The 19,021-nt window shown below is 31.4% G+C and overlaps 1 protein-coding gene across 1 annotated transcript in view; it reads left to right on the plus strand.

Moving 5' to 3' along the window:
* The first annotated feature begins 3,392 nt into the window (after positions 1 to 3,392).
* The window catches only part of LOC139503738 (cilia- and flagella-associated protein 65-like), a 52,261-nt gene continuing 36,632 nt past the window's right edge, over positions 3,393 to 19,021 (plus strand). Inside the window, exons 1-16 of the mRNA XM_071293582.1 lie at positions 3,393 to 3,674; positions 7,671 to 7,913; positions 8,412 to 8,550; positions 9,135 to 9,265; positions 9,636 to 9,750; positions 10,219 to 10,303; positions 11,179 to 11,324; positions 11,867 to 11,980; positions 13,249 to 13,357; positions 14,179 to 14,294; positions 14,881 to 15,030; positions 15,718 to 15,846; positions 16,108 to 16,176; positions 16,971 to 17,063; positions 17,867 to 17,947; positions 18,735 to 18,789. Coding sequence (XP_071149683.1) covers positions 7,690 to 7,913; positions 8,412 to 8,550; positions 9,135 to 9,265; positions 9,636 to 9,750; positions 10,219 to 10,303; positions 11,179 to 11,324; positions 11,867 to 11,980; positions 13,249 to 13,357; positions 14,179 to 14,294; positions 14,881 to 15,030; positions 15,718 to 15,846; positions 16,108 to 16,176; positions 16,971 to 17,063; positions 17,867 to 17,947; positions 18,735 to 18,789 — 1,756 coding nt within the window. The 5' untranslated portion in view covers positions 3,393 to 3,674; positions 7,671 to 7,689. The remainder of the gene's footprint in view (positions 3,675 to 7,670; positions 7,914 to 8,411; positions 8,551 to 9,134; positions 9,266 to 9,635; positions 9,751 to 10,218; positions 10,304 to 11,178; positions 11,325 to 11,866; positions 11,981 to 13,248; positions 13,358 to 14,178; positions 14,295 to 14,880; positions 15,031 to 15,717; positions 15,847 to 16,107; positions 16,177 to 16,970; positions 17,064 to 17,866; positions 17,948 to 18,734; positions 18,790 to 19,021) is intronic.

The following is a 19,021-nucleotide window of genomic DNA, read 5'->3' on the forward strand; positions in this document are numbered from 1 at the left end:
AAATCAAATGGTAACTCCCTTATATAGCTTCAACTTGTTAGATGAACAGTGAAGTCATTATAGGTAAGGTAAACTATCCTCCTTTACGAGTAGACTAGCCCAACAGATAACCAATCTATATGTCTGTAAGACTAGACTACTTCGAAAGGAGGGTAGTGTATCAAACCTAATAATGACTTCGTGGTTCAGTTAACAAACAAGCTAACCAAAGATTCTACCTTTACCTACAGACTCAAGGCATTCTGCTGTAGTATTTAACAAATTGATTGATTGAGTGTTGCTCCCTTAAAGTCCAGTGGAAAATAGTTAATGTATATTCAACACAGAAGAAATAACAATGAATACAAAAGAAAAGTTTTTAAATAAATGTCGAAAGGGATTGGGATTGGACATGTTTACATCCATTGAAACAATAAATGTTACGTATGATTGAGTCGACATATTTTGCATTGCGACAGGATCATAGGGATCTTAAAAATGTTGCATGCAGTGGGTCTTTACCATAAAAACAGCTTGGTATCGGTCGTACTAAGAGAAGAATATGCTGTATAGTTTAACATATCGGTCGAACGCAGCTGCGTTTATGTACACACCGCAATAGCAAACAGACGTATGCACTTGTTAAGCTAGGTTTACTGCTGCCTCGACAATATAGAAGTTCAAATTACTATTTTTTATACAATTACCATTTTCACAATGATATTTCAAATAATACAGTTTTAACCGCGGTGTATTCTAGTCGCTAGATTGCTCAAATGAAACAGGAGATGTCAACCTATTGCCAATAAGACGAATATCCAGCACAGCCATCCAACAAAGGCCAGATGACGCGGATTTAAGCCCACTTTAGGTCACAGTTCATCATTCAACAATGTGCTCGTGACAAAATGTGAAACGACTCAAACGGGAAAAAATAACAATCTGATTTATGAAAGAAAAAAAGAAAAAAACACATGAAAAACAAAAACGCCATGAAGACTGCAACCACCGAAAATCATTGAATTACTGACCACTGACTTGCGGTAGGCACATAAAGAATGTAGCATGACTAAACTATTTATAAGGTATTTGTAAGAAGCCAAACCTTCCAAAAGTTGAACATGCAATGGTAAAACAGCACAACATAAGAACAAACTGTATAATCAGTAGTAAATTAAATCATCAAATGCGCATTGAATACAAAAACAACTAACATATAAAGACAAAATACACAGATAAGTTCAACCCGGCATGAGTTTTGCTCAAAACCCCGGAGTTTTGCGCAAGAACAATTAGTTCAGGACCTCCTTTGAAACCAGCTATTCTTCATATATTCCGATAATTATAAGTAAAATAAAAACAATTGCTGTGAAATAACGCATCAAATGGAACTCCACCTTGAGGTGCCTTCAGAAAGTTTCAATATAAAAACGGAAGGATTACAATGAGAAAGTGAAATATTTTCGTCAAGTTGTTGCTAGGTTGGTCCCCTCCGTAAAACATTCAGTATGCCTTCGGAATTTACAAATATCAATTATTGTCAAGAATTTCAATAACGGCCGGGAAACAGACTAAGTTGTTGCATATCTGTCAACCTGTGACGATGAAAATGTAGGTCATGACCTGCATTGAAGAATGAAATCTCAGGTCATAACGCGTACGAACTTTTCGAGCTGAATTTCAGTAATTAGGGGACATTTATTTTATTTAAATAAAAGATTCCAAAACATGTTCACTTTATTAATCAATATTTATAGGTTAGACAATACTTGGTCATGTTTTATGAAGATTTAAGCCCAAGCCTCAACACGCATGAGAAAGATTAATTTGCATAAATATGTTTGTAGCAGGTTTGCGGCAAACACTCATTTGCATATAAATGTTTGCAGCAGGTCTGCAGCAAACACGAATGAGAAAGATTAATTTGCATAAATATGTTTGCAGCAGGTCTGCAGCAAACACTCATTTGAATATAAATGTTTACAGCAGGTCTGCAGCAAACTCATTTGCATGATAAATTGTTTGCAGCAGACCTGCAGCGTATTTGCAGCAAACACGCCGCAAACACGGAGTCTGTGTTCGCTGCAAGTCTGTAGCAAGTTCGCAGCAGACTTGCAGCAAATGTTTGCAGGAGGCTGAATTTTTCAGTAAGGGTAAAGAGCCCACGGGAACTTACAGGGTAAAGTTATAGCTTTTTTTGTTCATGGTGTGAAGCATAGAAGAAGGCGACAATTAAAGTTGGTGCACATTCGTTCCAATAGGAATGCTATATTGAACTTTCTGTTGAATAACACGTCCAACAATTGTAATACACATGTTGACAATTAAAAAAGAATATTAAATTATTCCAATCAAAGGCCAGGGCTGCAATTGGTGTACAGCATGGCATTTTCACATAAGACAATCGGGATAATTTGTATAAACAGAAAGAAAAAAACATTTGAAAAACACGCAATAAATACCAGCTTAATTTATAATGCCATGCAGTTTTAAACTACTTTAACATTATTTTTTAATAATTTGATTTTGGATGTAACACGTCTTCTTATTGGCTGACGTTATTTTGTTATCTGCCCATAGACATAATTTAGTCATGTGACCGTGACGACATCAACGTTTTTTCATGGTTTTCATGGTTTTCTAAAATGGAATTAAGAATTAAATTATAAGAAATGACTGTAATATTTTTTTCTATCTATTCGAAATAACATAATAAATGTGTTGCACACGGTTAAATAACCCGCTACGCGCGTTATTCAGTGTGCACCAAATTTTTTATGTTATTTCTTCATAGACAGAAAAAATATTACAGTCAATCCTTAAATGTATTTGTATCGTATTTGTTTTGCTAACGCACGATATCAGCATCTGTCTTTGTGTTTCTACGTTCATAAAGTTACAATAATAATTCAATCCATCTTAAGTTTACATGTCTTTTTTTTTAATAATAAACGACTGAAAAGTAGTATGTTTGAGAACAATTATATACATTGTACTACCTACCATGACCGGCCATGATGACTACGAAATCATAACTAATTGCACATGTATTCTTGCTTTATTCCATTTCTTGTTTAAATATCTAGTAACTTGTAGTAGCTTAATTTAATTTTTTGTTTAATAATCTAGAAACTTGTAGAAACCGGTACAATTCGTTTCTTGGGGATATTGTTTGCTTTCCGTCCAGTGGAAAATATATCAGGTAAGTTCCGGAAAAAATAGACAATAATGATTTAAAAACTTCCATTGGAAAATTTTGGATAGTGACAAACATTTAAACTTTTTATCACATTTTAATGGGATTTGTCAATTTCTTTACGGGCACGTTTATATGTACTATTTAGAGAGTAATTTTATGGTTTCTGGTTATACCAATAAAAAATAAATTCGAGTTACGTCCCCTTTAAAGAACTCTTTTCTGCATGAATTGAAAGAAAAGAGCACACATACACCTGATACTAGTTCTTTACTTAATTTTGTGTATTATTCTGTTTTTATTCATCATCTTCGTCGAATTAGCTCCCTAAAAATAATAAAACTATATGCATACTGTTAGATTTGATAATATCAAAATCGCTTAGCAACAGCGCCATTTTCATGTTTACAATATGGCGGCGGATAAGATTGAACAGAATTTCTTGTAAAATTTTGGATATTAAACAGACATAGTTCCACACTCTTATTCTAGGTCACAGGTATGCCTTTTAATGTTATCTTTCACCCAAGTTACACCCAGGAAAATGCACAGGGCCGTCACTAATCTTAGCTAGGTTCACTATAAATATGTTTTCATATAAGATCTTCTCAGTTTTATTTGAGGGTGGCCTTATTTTATGGTTCATGTTCTTGGTTTTATCCCAAGAGCTAGTGTAAATTAAGTGTTAGAGAGTAATGTTCAGGGTATGCATAGTTTAGCTTTAAGGTCATCCATGTCCTTGGTACCATAAGCATGATAAGAAAGTATGAATTTGGGTCTGTTAATTCACAGGAGGTTGAAATCCTATCAATGAGGGTCTATAAATATGTCAACTCGACTATCACAGTAGAGCTTCTCTCGTAGAGAGAAGCCTGACCAAAATCACAGATACAGTTATTTAGGTGTTCCTTTTAAGTGTGGGCCTTTATAACACAGTATACCACAACACACCAAAAATTTAACACAGAACTATGAAATATTAATACTTCATACAGAGATGCAAACAGTTTTTTTTTCCTGTCAGACAATGGGGCTTACAGGGTACCAAGTTTTGCCAGACCCATATTTTCACTCAAAAATCAAATGAAATTATGCTATTGAACAAACGTTAATTTTGATTTTGTTGATATTATTAGTATTTTAAAATAACCTGTGATTCATAACAATTGTAGTTTATTTTTATCGGCCATGACATATTTCCTGAACTTATCAACTATGCTTAATAGACCTCCTTCCTAGAGAGCGAATTTTTAAAACAAAAAACATGACGGAAATACGGAGAATTGTTCGGGGCGAGATGGACAAGGTACGAAAGACTATTACTGGGCGGAAATACGGGTTCCCGGAGTTAGAAAATGCGGGGGAACAGGACATTTACTTTTATTAAAGATGATCGCAATTTTATAAACAAAATACTCTGCCGGGGCCGACGGGGATTTCAGTTTTGGCGGACCCAAGCGGACTTAAATATTGCCGGCCATCAGGTCCTGCACAGCTACGAGTTTTGCCAGACCTGCATAAATTCTGCCCCTTAGGTCCGACGGGTCCGACGATTAGTTGCATCTCTGTTCATACATAATTATCAATATTTTGGCATATATTGCTAAAGAAATAATTAAGAAAGTCTTCACATTAACGAAATATTTTTCTAAACTACATATGATCACAAACATCAACCCTCTGTAGCGACATCAAATATACATTTACCTAATTACTGCACTGAATGACATTAAGACGTTCATCAATTGTAACAACTCAGTTTTGTCATTAAATTCAAATGATATATGGACCATAATTTGGTATTCGGCCTTTGGTTTCTTTTTGTAACCTTTTTTATAAGTTCTAAAATTTTAACTTTTATTTTGTGGGTTGTGTTGGTGTTAGAATAGTATGAATGGAACAATTGAGTTTTTCGAGAAAAAATTAATACATTTTGATTCACCGTTTACGTGACATGAAACCAAACAGGAAACCAATCTTTATTTTCTTTATTTTGCACAATATAATTCAAAAGGCATAAATAAACACCATTACTAGTGTTACTTGCTTCATGTTAATATTTAAAATCTATTTTCAATGTTATATTAAAGTTTTTTTTAAACCTGACAGGAAACCACAAGAAACCGAAAGCATTTTTTTAGTTTTATTTTATTGCAAAATCTGCTTAAAATAATCTGAACAGTATACTTTTTCTTAAAATCCATCTTAAATGTAACAGTATTATAAAACTCCTAAATATGTGCTTGTTTTGAAAACAATTAGTACAATTTATTCAGAATTTTCCGTATTTTCTTCATTGATACAGGATACCATAATCGTTGTATCTTGATGTTTAAGCCAAAAAAATGTATTTATATTTGGTTTTGATATTCCAGTTATATACAATTTATTCCAAATCATTGGCAATGTAACATTCTTTAAATCCAGTAAAGAAAAAAACTTTTAACTTGGAATTAAAATCTTTAAAATTGGCACAATGTGATACTTGTGACCTGTACACCATCTACATGGTTTCCACATTTTAACCTACTTTAGTGGGCTAAAATCAATAAAGTACTTCCTTTCAAGTCATGCATGGTAAAAGTTTACTTCTCCTTTGACAAGTTTATTGCGTTTCTGATAAGTGGTTGCAGAACACGAATAAAAAATATTAATTAAAAACTGTGACAAAGATTCCAACTTTGTACATTCCAAGTGTAACGGTATATTAACATGTATTTTTTATTAAATTATATTTATTCACCTAAAATATCCAGTAATATTTACTGCTGAAGTTAAATCAATCCAACGAGCATTGGTACAATGATAAGAGACGTAATTTCGATTGATTTTTCCAAGGACTCTTCACGTCATTATCGGGAAACGAAGTGTGTTCTAACGTCTGTCAAATATGAAATCGATTTTGTCAAGTCATTGGGCATTTATTTTCACACAGGATCGTATGTAACATTATGCACATAGGAAAAATAACAGACCACCGGCGCAATCTCTTTGACAATTGTATTTTCCTCTTTTAAACAAGACGAAACAAGTCTACAGATTATGTTTGCTAACATCCTGTTGGAAACAAAAACAATGTTTAGACCTAGTATTTCGTACATCCGGCCGTAATGGCGTTATCACATGTTAGTCACATGTTTCACGTATGACCGTAAATGATTAGAACTTAAGGACAAAAACAATTTTAATAAATAACTGGACTTCTGTTTCGTGTGAAATGTAACGCATAACTATAACGTAATTTTCTTACTTAATTATTACGAAGATCAAAACAAGAATGTAAATCATCTCGGATTTACCTGTTTGAACATCTCGCGAGAGTTCATATTTGCATATTGTTTTTAAGAATTCTATTACAACAAAGCAGATTACATCATCTAAAAATTGCGTTACAAAATCGGACACAAAAATCACGCCACTGTTCTTACATCTGCTACATAAATACTTATAGTTCTCGGCATTTTCTTCTCACTATTCTTATTGGTCGATGTTCTTTGTTATTTGAAAGCAAAAGTTACGAATTTGCCGGTGACGATTATCTATAAATCAGTCAGCGTTATGCTCTTCGGAAGCAAAAAGTAACGCAAGAAACGACACAAAATACGGTTGTAGAATCTTTGAAATTCGTATATTTTAATTTTTTTTCTAGGGAAGAGTAGCATACACTTGTATGTTGATAAAAATAATGGCATCTTTAGATGTAGTTGCAACTTTTCTTACAGTAATTCACATTTTATCACTTTTCTATAGGTTATAGGAAACGGAGCCCAATAGCAAATTATGGTCCATATTTATAATTGCACCCATTTTTATTTTGTTTTGTTTATTCACAAAAATGTAAGTTTAAAAAAATCATGTGCTTAATGTGGCAGATTGTCAATCAGTTGACAGTGGCTGCTTACCAGAAGAAGGGATGTGGAAATGATCAAATCCATGTGAACTGGGTATACATTTACAATTAATTCTCCATAGGCGGTAATGGTAACGTTTTCCTCCGTTGCTCAGTCCATATCGTTTACTTGAACATGTATGATGGCTCATATCGAAGCTGATACATTTATACATGTCTGGTTAAATTTTCGGGGTGGCAAGTGAGATTACTTTTTTCGCAAATTGATGGACCCCGGAAGATGGTGAAAAATGTCACTTTCCTCATGAAATAATCCCAAAATTCTGATCATAAAATTCAATAAAAAAATTGTCCTTTCTAATAATTTATTTCAGGTCAAATCTACATCTTTCTTTTCTCATCACACCAGCTCTATAAAACAGTTCTTATTGTTCATTTATGTCCATTTTTAAAATCACAGCATCCACAATTGTATGGCGGACTAATATTTTTTTTAATTACGTCATCTGAGTTCCTCATCTCAAGGTCTATTAGGGATCCTGACCCAACTGTTATTGGTATGTCATGTATGTAGACACCTGTTTTGGATAACTAATTTCCTATTTATAGGATATTTTCATGAGTGTTAAATTTTATATTTTTCAGAACAGTATAAGAAGGCATCATGCCAGCAGTTTTGGAAATGACGCAGGTGGGACCTATGCCGGGAGACCCTAGTAAACTGGAGCCATCAACAAGCCCACGACAAATTCAGATATTAAAGAATAATTACTATGGAATTGAGGTCATCAATAATGTGGTGTACCAAGGATGGGAACCTGGAAGAGAATACACCAAAAATATTGTACTGAAGAATGTCAATGTCAAAACACAAAAAATTAAATATAAGTATGTATGAATATGTTATAGACTTTTAATTTCATAAAATTATTTTGATATAAAGTTTGTGATAGATACTGACATGACTGATGTTATAGAAAAGAAACTGAACAATCATAAATGTGTAATGCATTGTATGTCAGAAAATATTTTAATATAGAAAGAAAGACTCATAGGTAACATCTGATGGATTACTGAGTAAATGATTTCAAATTTGCATATGTGGATTTTATATGAATATTCAAAGAAATTTGATTCAAATTTTCCAGATTCATTTTAGAGAAAAACTAATAGATTGTTCGTTATTTCAAATAGATACAGCTATTAAAGAATGTTCATTTTATACTCTAACATTTTTACATTGTATATATATATATATATATTGATTTATTGAACAGGAATCCTCAGATTTTTTATTATTCATGTTATTTCAAACAGTATTTTTGTACCCTTACAGAATTTCAATTACTTTAACATTTATACTTTGTATATTGATTTATTGAACAGGAATCCAAAGAGTAGATTTTACACAACACTGTTTCCGAAACCAGTTGTTTTAAGTGCAGGTACCAGTTTCTCCTTGCCAATAACATTCCGACCACTGGAGAAAGTTGTCTATGAGGACAGTATAGAATTCCATACTAAGGTTTGTCATATGAAAATGAAATTGTCTCCTTTTATTAAAGTTACAGCTTACAGATTTCATCAAGCAAAAACTGCCATGTTTAATAAACATTTCCATTTACATATATATATAACAATAAGGAGATACGGTATAGTTGCCTATGAAACAACTATCCTTCAAAGTTAAAATGAAGTGGATGTAAGTAATAACAGGCAATTGTATGGCCTTCAAAAATAAGAAAAACCTATAACATATTGTCAGCTATAAAGTTCATTATCTATTATGTACTCGTTGAAGGTAATAATTTAAGTGAATGTTTTATACGGTTTCAATTTTTGTTTGAAAAAAATGTGTCTTATTTCAAATTGAACCAATAGCCTCTTAACTTTTATGTTTACAATATAAAAAATGTATATTCAGAAATTATTGCCTTCATTTTTATTGTTTTTTTTTGTAATTTAAGACTAAAATTCAATTTTAATTTTTGCTATATTAAGAAAAATCCTGTTTAATTCATATAAGAAAATTTCAAAATGCGAATATTAATTATTGCTAAAAAACTATGTGGGCTTTTTTTCAAGTTAATCACTTTGTATATTATAAAGGATGGAGTATTTGAAGTACCAATTACAGCTGTTTTGCCTCAGGTTGACATCACCGTCCCAGAATTCCTAGATTTCAGTATGTGTGCTGCTAAAGATTCTGTAGAGACCATATTTGAAGTCAAAAACTCGGGGTAGGTCCAAAAGAAAGCCACTTGAGTTAAAATTAAATGAATTTATGTTTTCACTTTAGACTATTAAAGTGATTATATTTGTAAACCACAGGAAATGGATGTGTTGCTCTCAGGTTTTATTCTGATAACGAAAGTGATTTTTTTGCTGTTTGATTATTTTTTTATATATTTTGGATTGCTTAAGGTGCAAAGTTAGTAAAACAAGACTTGATAGAAAAATAAAGTTTTACGGTTAAAAAATGAGATAAATTTAAATCTTTTGTTATCTAGAAATTGAGGTGATTTCAATATTATTCCATATTATTGAGTATAAACTTGAGTAAATCTAAAGCAAAATTTTCATTTATTTTGACATTTTGTTATTTTTCAGTGACCTTGAAACCAAAGTGGAATGGGAAGTTGGAGAACCTTTCACTATAGATCCACCAGCAGCAATATTAAAATCTCAGCAGATTAAAAAGTTTAAGGCAACATTCAAACCAGAGGTAAACATCATTTGATAGACTCATCCTTGAGGGAAGTGGCCAAGGTGGCTGAGTGGTCTAATTAAGTAGTTACTACTGTAATCACTAGCCAGTCAACACTGAGGTTGTGTCAGTTCTAATTATTTCAATGAAATACTCAGACAGTAACTATAAATATTTTATCATATATGAGTTTAATAGGTTGTAGTGACCATTCCTCTGGATTTAGTAAATACAACATTTATGATAATAGTTTGAAACATCAAGTGTAGTAAAAAGTACAATACTAAAAATACTGAATTCTGTGGAAGGTTCTAAATGGAAAGTCCTTACGCAAATGTCAAAATCAACGGCTAAAACATATCAAACGAATGAATAACAACTGTCATATTCCTGATTTGGTATTACATAGAAAGATTCTGGTTTTATTGCTAGCTAAACCTCTCACTTGTACAACATTCAAATAAAATTTCTTGTTTTATTTTACAGAATGCCAGTGTATTTGAAGCAGAGGCTGTCTGTAAATATGGAAATGAGTTAAATCTTGGAAAAGTTACAAAATTAGAAGGAATAGGTGAGCTGATAATAAAATAAAAAAAAAGGAATTGAAAATAACAAGCAATTAATTATTAGATTATTAACAGCAATATAAATTATTATAATGAACATCAACTAAACTCAAACAAAACAAAACAAGCATTCATGCAGAAAAAGAATATATATAATTCCTGGATTTGCATTGGTTTTACCGGGGTTCAGTTACCATGATAACTGTCAGCTGCCAAAAAAATGCTCAAATTTTGTCCGACAATGGTCAAGTCTAATCATTAGAATTTGAAGCTGAAAAGGGCAACCAACTAATAGTTAGATAAGCGAGCAGGTAATTGGAGTTTTCTAAATGTTGAATCATTGAGTAATTATTTGATGTATTTTTGTTTTTTTCTGTTCGTTTTTACTGCAGTTTTTTAAAATTTTAATGTATGGCATGTTTACTTAGACACAAAACTAAATGAATAATTGAAAAGATGACAAAATAATGAAGCTGTAAACAAATATCTCTAAAGATTTCTTTCTTTTTTTTTGAAGCCCAACTTGCATACCTATCACTTAAATGTAGTATATGTGTTTTGAACATGTAGATAAAAGGAGCAAGTAATGGCTTTAAAATCAAAGGAGTTTTAAATGCTTTACTTGGAGTCAATAATAGGCGTGAGCTAGTGACAACGTTGTGGGCCTATTGTTACGTAAAATTGTGCTAAACATTTTAACAAAAAAAAAAGTACAGAATAGTCTGAACTGAAACTTAACTAATTCACGACAATATGCAGTGACAGTAAAATTAGACTTTTCATTTGAGATCATGCATGACCTTGAATGAAAACAGCTCTTGATGGTAAATTTGAACTAACTTAAAAAAAACAACAATACTTATTTACTTTATTTTTACAGGTAAATATCCCCACATTTTGATTTCATTGCCTGGAAGACCAGCTACAACACTGAACAAAGATAACTTGGAGGCCACTGTCGAGTTTGGTGGTGCTCCTGTTGGGACAACTTTACAGAAGTACATAGAACTACACAATTTAGCTCCTGTAAGTTACTCACAATTCATAGTTTCAGAATATGACTTATTCTTGGTAAAGTTTTTGACATTTTTTGTTCAAATTTTCTTTTATCTAATTAAACATTAAATGCTAGACAAGAACGAGAAAAAAAGAGTATGGACATGAATTGTGGACAGTAAATAAAGGGAAACATGAAGCACGCTCATTGAACCAAACACGAGAAAACAAGAAATAAAACGTCAAAACTGGAAAGCACATAAATTAAAAAAACAGAAATGCATGAAAATTACCCTTTACCACCTTAATAGGAGATATGATTTAATTGGTAGACTAATGATTGTTTTGGAAATAAAATTTTAATATCTTTTTAAATTTCATGCATTGTTTGATAAATCAAGAACAGCTCTAAAAATAAAATTAGTTTACAAATATGAACGTCAGAATAATTTGTTCAGTTTTTAATGCATTTGACAGAACAACTTTGTATTAATAAAAATGTCACAAAATTTCTTTCATGAACTTTTTTACACTCTTTCTTGATAAAAAATTCCAACTTCTTCTTTTTCCAGGTACGAGCTCCATTTAAAGTAGAACATCCAACAAGATTAAGCAGGATAGATACAGTATTTGACTGTCCACAGAAAGCAGGAATTGTTCCTCCTATGGGATCAATTAAATTACCTGTAAGTACTGTAAATATTAGAGCTAATTTCCTAATGCATGTAGGTAAAGACTTTGGTAAGATTAAGCAGGATAGATACAGTATTTGACTGTCCACAGAAAGCAGGAATTTTTCCTCCTATGGGATCAATCAAATTACCTGTAAGTACTGTTAAACAGTAAGAGCTAATTCCCTAATACATATGTAGGTTAAAACTTTGGTTGGCTTGCTAGCTTTGTTTGTATCCAAGTTGAATTTGATTATTTGATATTGTCCAATCAAATCTAAATAAGATGTATATAGGTTTCACATGGCCTAATTATATTGTTTGCAGATTTCAATCTTAATAACAATGCTTGATCAAAAGTTTATAGTAGCGAGGCAAACAATTTAACCAAAATCTTAACTTACATGCATTATGAAATTAGCTCTAAAAAATAGACAAGCCTTGTAACAATAGATCCTGTATTTGATTGTCCACAAAATCAAGAATTGTGCTACTAACTATATTGATATTTCTATCTTTGAGCAATTATTTATACAAACTGAAACAAAGCAATTAAGCTTACCAAACCTTTAAACTACAATCTTTAAGAAAATAGCTTTAATATCTAAAGTTACTCAAAAGCCAAACAATCAAAATAATTTTCGTACATGAATATGATGAATCCAATAATCATTATTTTTATTTCCATATTCCCTAGCCTAACTCAAATCATAAATAGAAAAGAAACTTTATTACAATAATTCAGTACGTAGACGAAGATGTGAAAAATAACTTAAACACTGTGGTATGAGTGCCAATGGGACAACTCTCCATCCAAGTCACAATTTATAAAAGTAAACCATTATAGGTAAAAGTACGTTCTTCAACCTGGAGCATTGGCTCACTCTGAACAGCAAGCTATAATGGCCCCCAGAAATGAGTAGGGTAAAACCATTCAAATGGGAAAACCAACAGTCTAGTCTATATTAAAAAAAACCTCTTATGAACCACATCAACAAACGACAACATCTGAACATCAGGTTCATGACTTAGGACAGGTGCATATGGACACATAGGTAAATTATATACATTACACATTAAAAAAAAAGAAAATACAGGTGCTTGATTACCTGACAGTAATTTCGTTGAACATGTTTTATAATGTCACTTAGAGAAATAGAAGCATTGTAATTTGTGGAATTTGGTGCAAATTTGACTATTTTCCCTCCCAAAATAATTGTATGATTATTTTCATTAAATGACTTTGATTGAACTTAAAAATTAACATCGACTTTTCATTTCAGTTGACCTATAACCCTCACACAGTTGACACAACAAGTATTGATTACTTCCATATTGTTGCTATTGGAAACATCAGTAAAAGTGTGGTCAAATGTCAAGGAGTATCAAAAGGTCAGTATGCAAATTAAAAATGTCGACCAATAATAAAGAACTTCGTTTTATATCACATTTATAATTACAAACAAAATGATTTGGATAAACATCACAAGTCAAAAACAACAAAAACAAGAAACATACATCTGATTGCCCTTATAAACCCACAAAGTCTATTAAATTGTGTAAACTGGGAAATTTCCACCCCATCTTTTATTCATGATTTGAAGACTGAATTGAAATTACCAACACTTTGTATTTGCGTCTTGGTCCTATAAATAGCATTGCTATTTAATATTTGTTGTAGTTTTATTTTAATTTTCGCCTGAGTTGCAAAATTTAAACTGCTTATAGAAATTTAAAAAAGCAATGAAATTTTGTAATAATACGGTTAATTATATGTTACCAAATAAATTTTGAAATACCTGGTACTCTTATTTTAGCATTCAAAATGCACAGAGGTTCAATTTTTATGCCCCATTTATTATGCCCCATGTATGGGCATTATGTTTTCTGGTCTGTATGTCTGTTTGTTTCCTCCGTCTGTCCCGCTTCAGGTTCAAGTTTTTGGTCAAGGTAGTTTTTAATGAAGTTGAAGTCCAATCAACTTGAAACTTAATACACATGTTCCCTATTATATGATCTTTTTAATTTTAATGCCAAAGTAGAGATTTTCTCCCATTTTCACGGTCCACTGAACATAGAAAATGATAGTGTGGATGGGGCATCCGTGTACTGGGGACAATTCTTGTTTAATATCTGTTGGTTGTACAAGATTTGTTTTGATGAAAGCATATAATATCTGAAATATACAGTATATATTTTATGATATTTTATAGGTCCATTTGTTCAACTTAGTTCACCAACAATCAACTTTATGCAAATTGATTCAGGACGGATTGGAACAAAGACTATTGATATTGTTAACAACTCAGATGTAGATGCTCAGTTCCAGGTATAGTTAAGTTACAAATGCAGCTATTGGTTAGGGCTAGGGAAAATAGCAGTTTTTTTGTTACATGTGTTTTGATTGGATTATTGGAGAAAAAATTAGGAGGAGAAATTATTGATAAAATGTAGGAACTGATAAAAATGTAAAAGAAATCTAGTAAATATTTTTGCCGAATCGAAGGTGGCAATAAAAATTGTAAGTAAGGCCTTTGAGAATAAATCTTAAAATTTTAAATTTGACTAAAAATATCAATTTTATTCACGGCAGTATCTGTGATTTAAAAACTCAAAATTCTTGTTTGAATTGTTTTGCATTGTCATTTCGGGGACTTTTATAGCTGACTAAGGATATGGGATTTGCTCATTGTTGAAGGTCGTACAGTGGCATATAGTTGTTAATTTCTGTGTCATTTCACCTGTTGTGGAGAGTTGTCTCATTGGCAATAATACCACAACTTCTTTTTCATATTTTAGTATGATTATTTTTGTTTTGTTTTCTAACTTCACTGTTTATTCTAGAAACAAGCCACTTGTATACATCAGAGAGTCGATTAGAAAATGTACTTTTATTGTACTTCTATTTTTTTCAGTTTATGATTGATTGTGAAGAAAGTGTTTTCAAATTTGAGAAATTGACGGGAACTGTACGTGCTAACAGCACTATAACAGTGATAATAAAGTTCTTTCCAGTTCATCCAATCAACTATTACAAAAGGCTGGCATGCATTGTCCACAATCAGGTATAAAGTATAGGGTTTTATAAGTTGTAGAACCTGTCTGATATATTTGTTGAAGATATCACATTGTTTTGATTTGCAAGTCAAATAAAAAAAATGATACTTTACACAAACGAAATAGCGTTTTCTACTTTGATAATTTACTTTTAACGTTGATGTAATTACAAAAATAACTAATCCACGAATATTCAACTTGTCTTAAAAAATCATTGATAGGTAAGGGTGACCTATAGTTGCTAACTTATATGTCTGGTCTTTGATGGAAAGTTGTCTCTCTGGCAATCAAACCACATCTTCTTATTTTTAAAAAGGCCCCTGATAGGAAATGTGCATTTATCAAATCATGTGTTGTTTGGTTGATCCTTTTAAATACTTGAAAACCCGATAAGTCTGTACCATTCTACACCGTGATACTTGTTGGTATTCTGATTCCTTGATTAGTAACATCTAGGTAAATTTTGGTTTATCTATTTTTTTCTTGTCTGAAATTTACCCATTCCTATTATTTGACTGTTAATGTAAATGCATTTAGCAATGTAAAAACATATGAAGAAAATAGTCCTGTTTTAATATTACCAAACAACAAAAAATCCTTTAAACGCAAACAAATAAATTATTATCTTATACTATATTCAGATAGATTTAAAATGCACTTTTACTTGTCATGACTTAATTATTTATTTGTTTCAGGGACCATTGTTTTTAGACCTTATAGGAACATGTCATTCAGAAACGGTGAAACCAGCAGTATTGTTATCCAAACATTTAGACCGATATAAATGTCATGTAGAAAGAGGTCTGTCTACATACCCACCAGAGGTAAAAACATTTCTCTAAATACCTGTTGTTTAGCTAAATTCTTTTGTCACCAGAAATTATTTTTCATGAAAAATTAGTGAAACCTGTGATACATCACTTTCAACTTATCATGGTATGCATTGGCAATAGCCATTTTATCCAGTATAGAACCAGTCTATGATTGTCAAAGGGAAGTAATTTGTTTAAAAAGTGTGTAATAACAGAATCAAATTAGGTAATTGGCAAATGGACGTTTGTCTAGTTATTTTTTCTTTTTAACAGGAACTGAATGAGTTAGTTAGGAGCAACAAACTGGAAATAGATGACGCTGGAGCAGTTATGATACCAGAGGTAACATTTTATTATTAGTTTTATTATATTATCCTCTTTCTGTGTACATTTTTAACCGGATTTTTGTGTCAAAAATGTCGGTTATTAATTTGGGGATATACGGCGGGCGGTCTGTCGGGCAGTCGGCGGGCGGCAACCAAATGTTGTCCATGCATTTACTCATGAAGCGTTCAACCAAACCTTTTAAAATTTTAATATGTTGTTACTGACAACAAAATGGAGGTCAAGTTCAATAATGACGATTTTTACTTTTACCGTTCAGGAGTTACGGTTCTTGAAAGTTTAAAAAATGTTGTGTCCGTGCATTTACTCATGAACCGTTCAACCAAACCTTTTAAAATTTCCGATTAGGAGTTTTGGTCCTTGTAATATTGATAAATGCCAGAACACAAATAAATGTAAAAGAATTCGGTTTACTGTCATTTTGACAGCTCTTGTTTAAGTTTATTTAAGTTGTCCAAATCCAATATGTTTAAAATTATATAATAAAATAGAAATTGACTAACTTGAAAAAATAAATTGCAAGATTTTCAGCTAATAATTTTTGTTTTTAATTAACCCATACGATTGTTGAAAAGCAAACTAGAGCACTTCGTACTTGGGACTGTTTTTGAAGACTCTATTATTGCTTTTGTTGAACAATAGACAAGAACGTGAGATTATTATTATTGTTTCTGCATACAAACTATGCTGTAAAAATTTAAAATTTGCATTTTTCTTTAAGTATAAACTCTTGTGTCATATAATACGTAATCATAAAAATATCTCCATTAATTTGTTTTTTTCTTTTTCAGACGGAAGTAGAACATCCACACAATCCACAGTCAATACATTCGGTCCATCCAATGGACGAATATTTCAACGACGGGTTCCATTGTGAGGTTATTGTAAGTATATCTGACAGAGTAAAAGGACATATGGGGTATATTATATGAGCGAGAAAGGCATCTAACAGAATCTAACAACAACAACAACTTGATTAGGAATGGCACATTGCTAACTTGGTGAAGTGATGAAAAGAATTAAGCTATCAAACTTTCAAAATTCCAAAGAAACAGCAAATAAACTCATCATAGATACCAGGAATAAATTTGTATATACGCCATACGCACGTTTCGTCTACAAAAGACTCATCAGTGACGCTCGAATAAAAAAAAGTTAAATAGGCCAAATAAAGTACGAAGTTGACGAGCATTGAGAACCAAAATTCCTAAAAGTTTTGCCATATACAGCTAAGATAATCTATGCCTGGATAGAAAAGCCTTAGCAATTGGTGAAAATGAAATAAAAACAAAGATAAAGAAAACTAAAACTAAAGGCAGAACAGTCATACTTAACCTGCTTGGTTGTTGTTTCTTTGACACATTACCCATCTTCTATTATGAATTCTACATTTTGTTTTAAAAGCTAGGCGAAAGATACCAGAGAGACAATCAAACTCATAAGTCAAAAATAAGCTGACAATGCCATGGCTTAAAAAGATAAAAGACCAACAGACGAAAATATAGTACACAAAACACAACAAATAAAATTAAAGACTGAGAAACACAAACCCAACCTAGAAATATTTATAAATTTTCATTAAATATGTTGAGAAAAGATCCAGTTGCTTATTAAAATAATTTTAAATGTGTTAAGTTCTTTTTTATCTCAAGTATTTAAATAAATTAAACTTTTTATATTTTGTTAGAACTTTGTTCCTCATGTGAGTTTGGAGACCAACAACATTGATTTTGGTAACTGCCAGAATATTAGAACCATTGAAAATAAGGTGAGTTTGTTAAAAAGGGCCCAAACAGTCTGCACCATCATCTTCAATGCTTACATAACCAAAAGCTTTTTTGCAAAAAAAAATGTATATGTCCAACCAATGAAGGTGACAGGATGAGAGCCATTATTAATGGCCCCAAAGTTCTAACATTTTTCAATTCATTCCAAATATATTAATTTTATTGATAAAATAACATGTGTATATAGTCTGAACACTTTAATGGAGGAATGTCCTGTGTTATGTGTAAAGTTGAGGTCATACACAGAGTCTTGACCTGAACTAGCCATTTCACACATTTTTCAACAAAACACATGTGAGCTACAGCATTTCTTAAAAAGATATATTACACACATTCTATTTACTGTGACATATTTGTAAAGCACCTTTTGGATAATAATAATAATAATAAGCCTTATTTTATTTTGCAATATAAATTACAAGATCTCAAAATTTTCCCATCTGACTGATATCTGCAGTTGACAATTAAAGGGTATTCTTATGTGAATGCTTGAAAGTTCCATGTTTTATTAGTTTTGTATCAATCTTTGCTCCCTGTCTTAAATATTTAGATACAATAAAAAGAGTGATTTGGGCAATTATTTCAGGGCTTTCATGTACATTTGTACACACATTGCAGAATATTGAGGGAACATGCCATTCTTAACATTTTTGTATGTGTTTTTTTATGATAAAATCAGTGATGATTATTCTATACTTTAAAATCATTCTCTGTTAATGAAATATAAATAACCTTTTCTAATGATTTAGAATTTATTTTTATTTTCAGGTCATCAACATTACCAATCACACTAAAGGGAAGATAACTGTGCAGTGGATGGGAGGTAACTCTAATATTATTTTTAGTTTATGTAGTTTGAAAACTAATCAATGAATATTGTTTATCCTGACTTAGATTTGAAAAATATCACAACCTTTTTTAAAAAATGCATTGAAATCTCCCACAGAGAAAGGACATCTAATTTAATCAATTTCTTTATTTCTGAAGATGTCAATCTTTTTAAGTTAAAATTATTTTGTTTAAAAAACAATGATAAACATATTTGACTTTTGACC

The sequence above is a fragment of the Mytilus edulis genome, chromosome 14, assembly GCF_963676685.1.
Source record: "Mytilus edulis chromosome 14, xbMytEdul2.2, whole genome shotgun sequence".
NCBI classification, from domain to species: domain Eukaryota; kingdom Metazoa; phylum Mollusca; class Bivalvia; order Mytilida; family Mytilidae; genus Mytilus; species Mytilus edulis.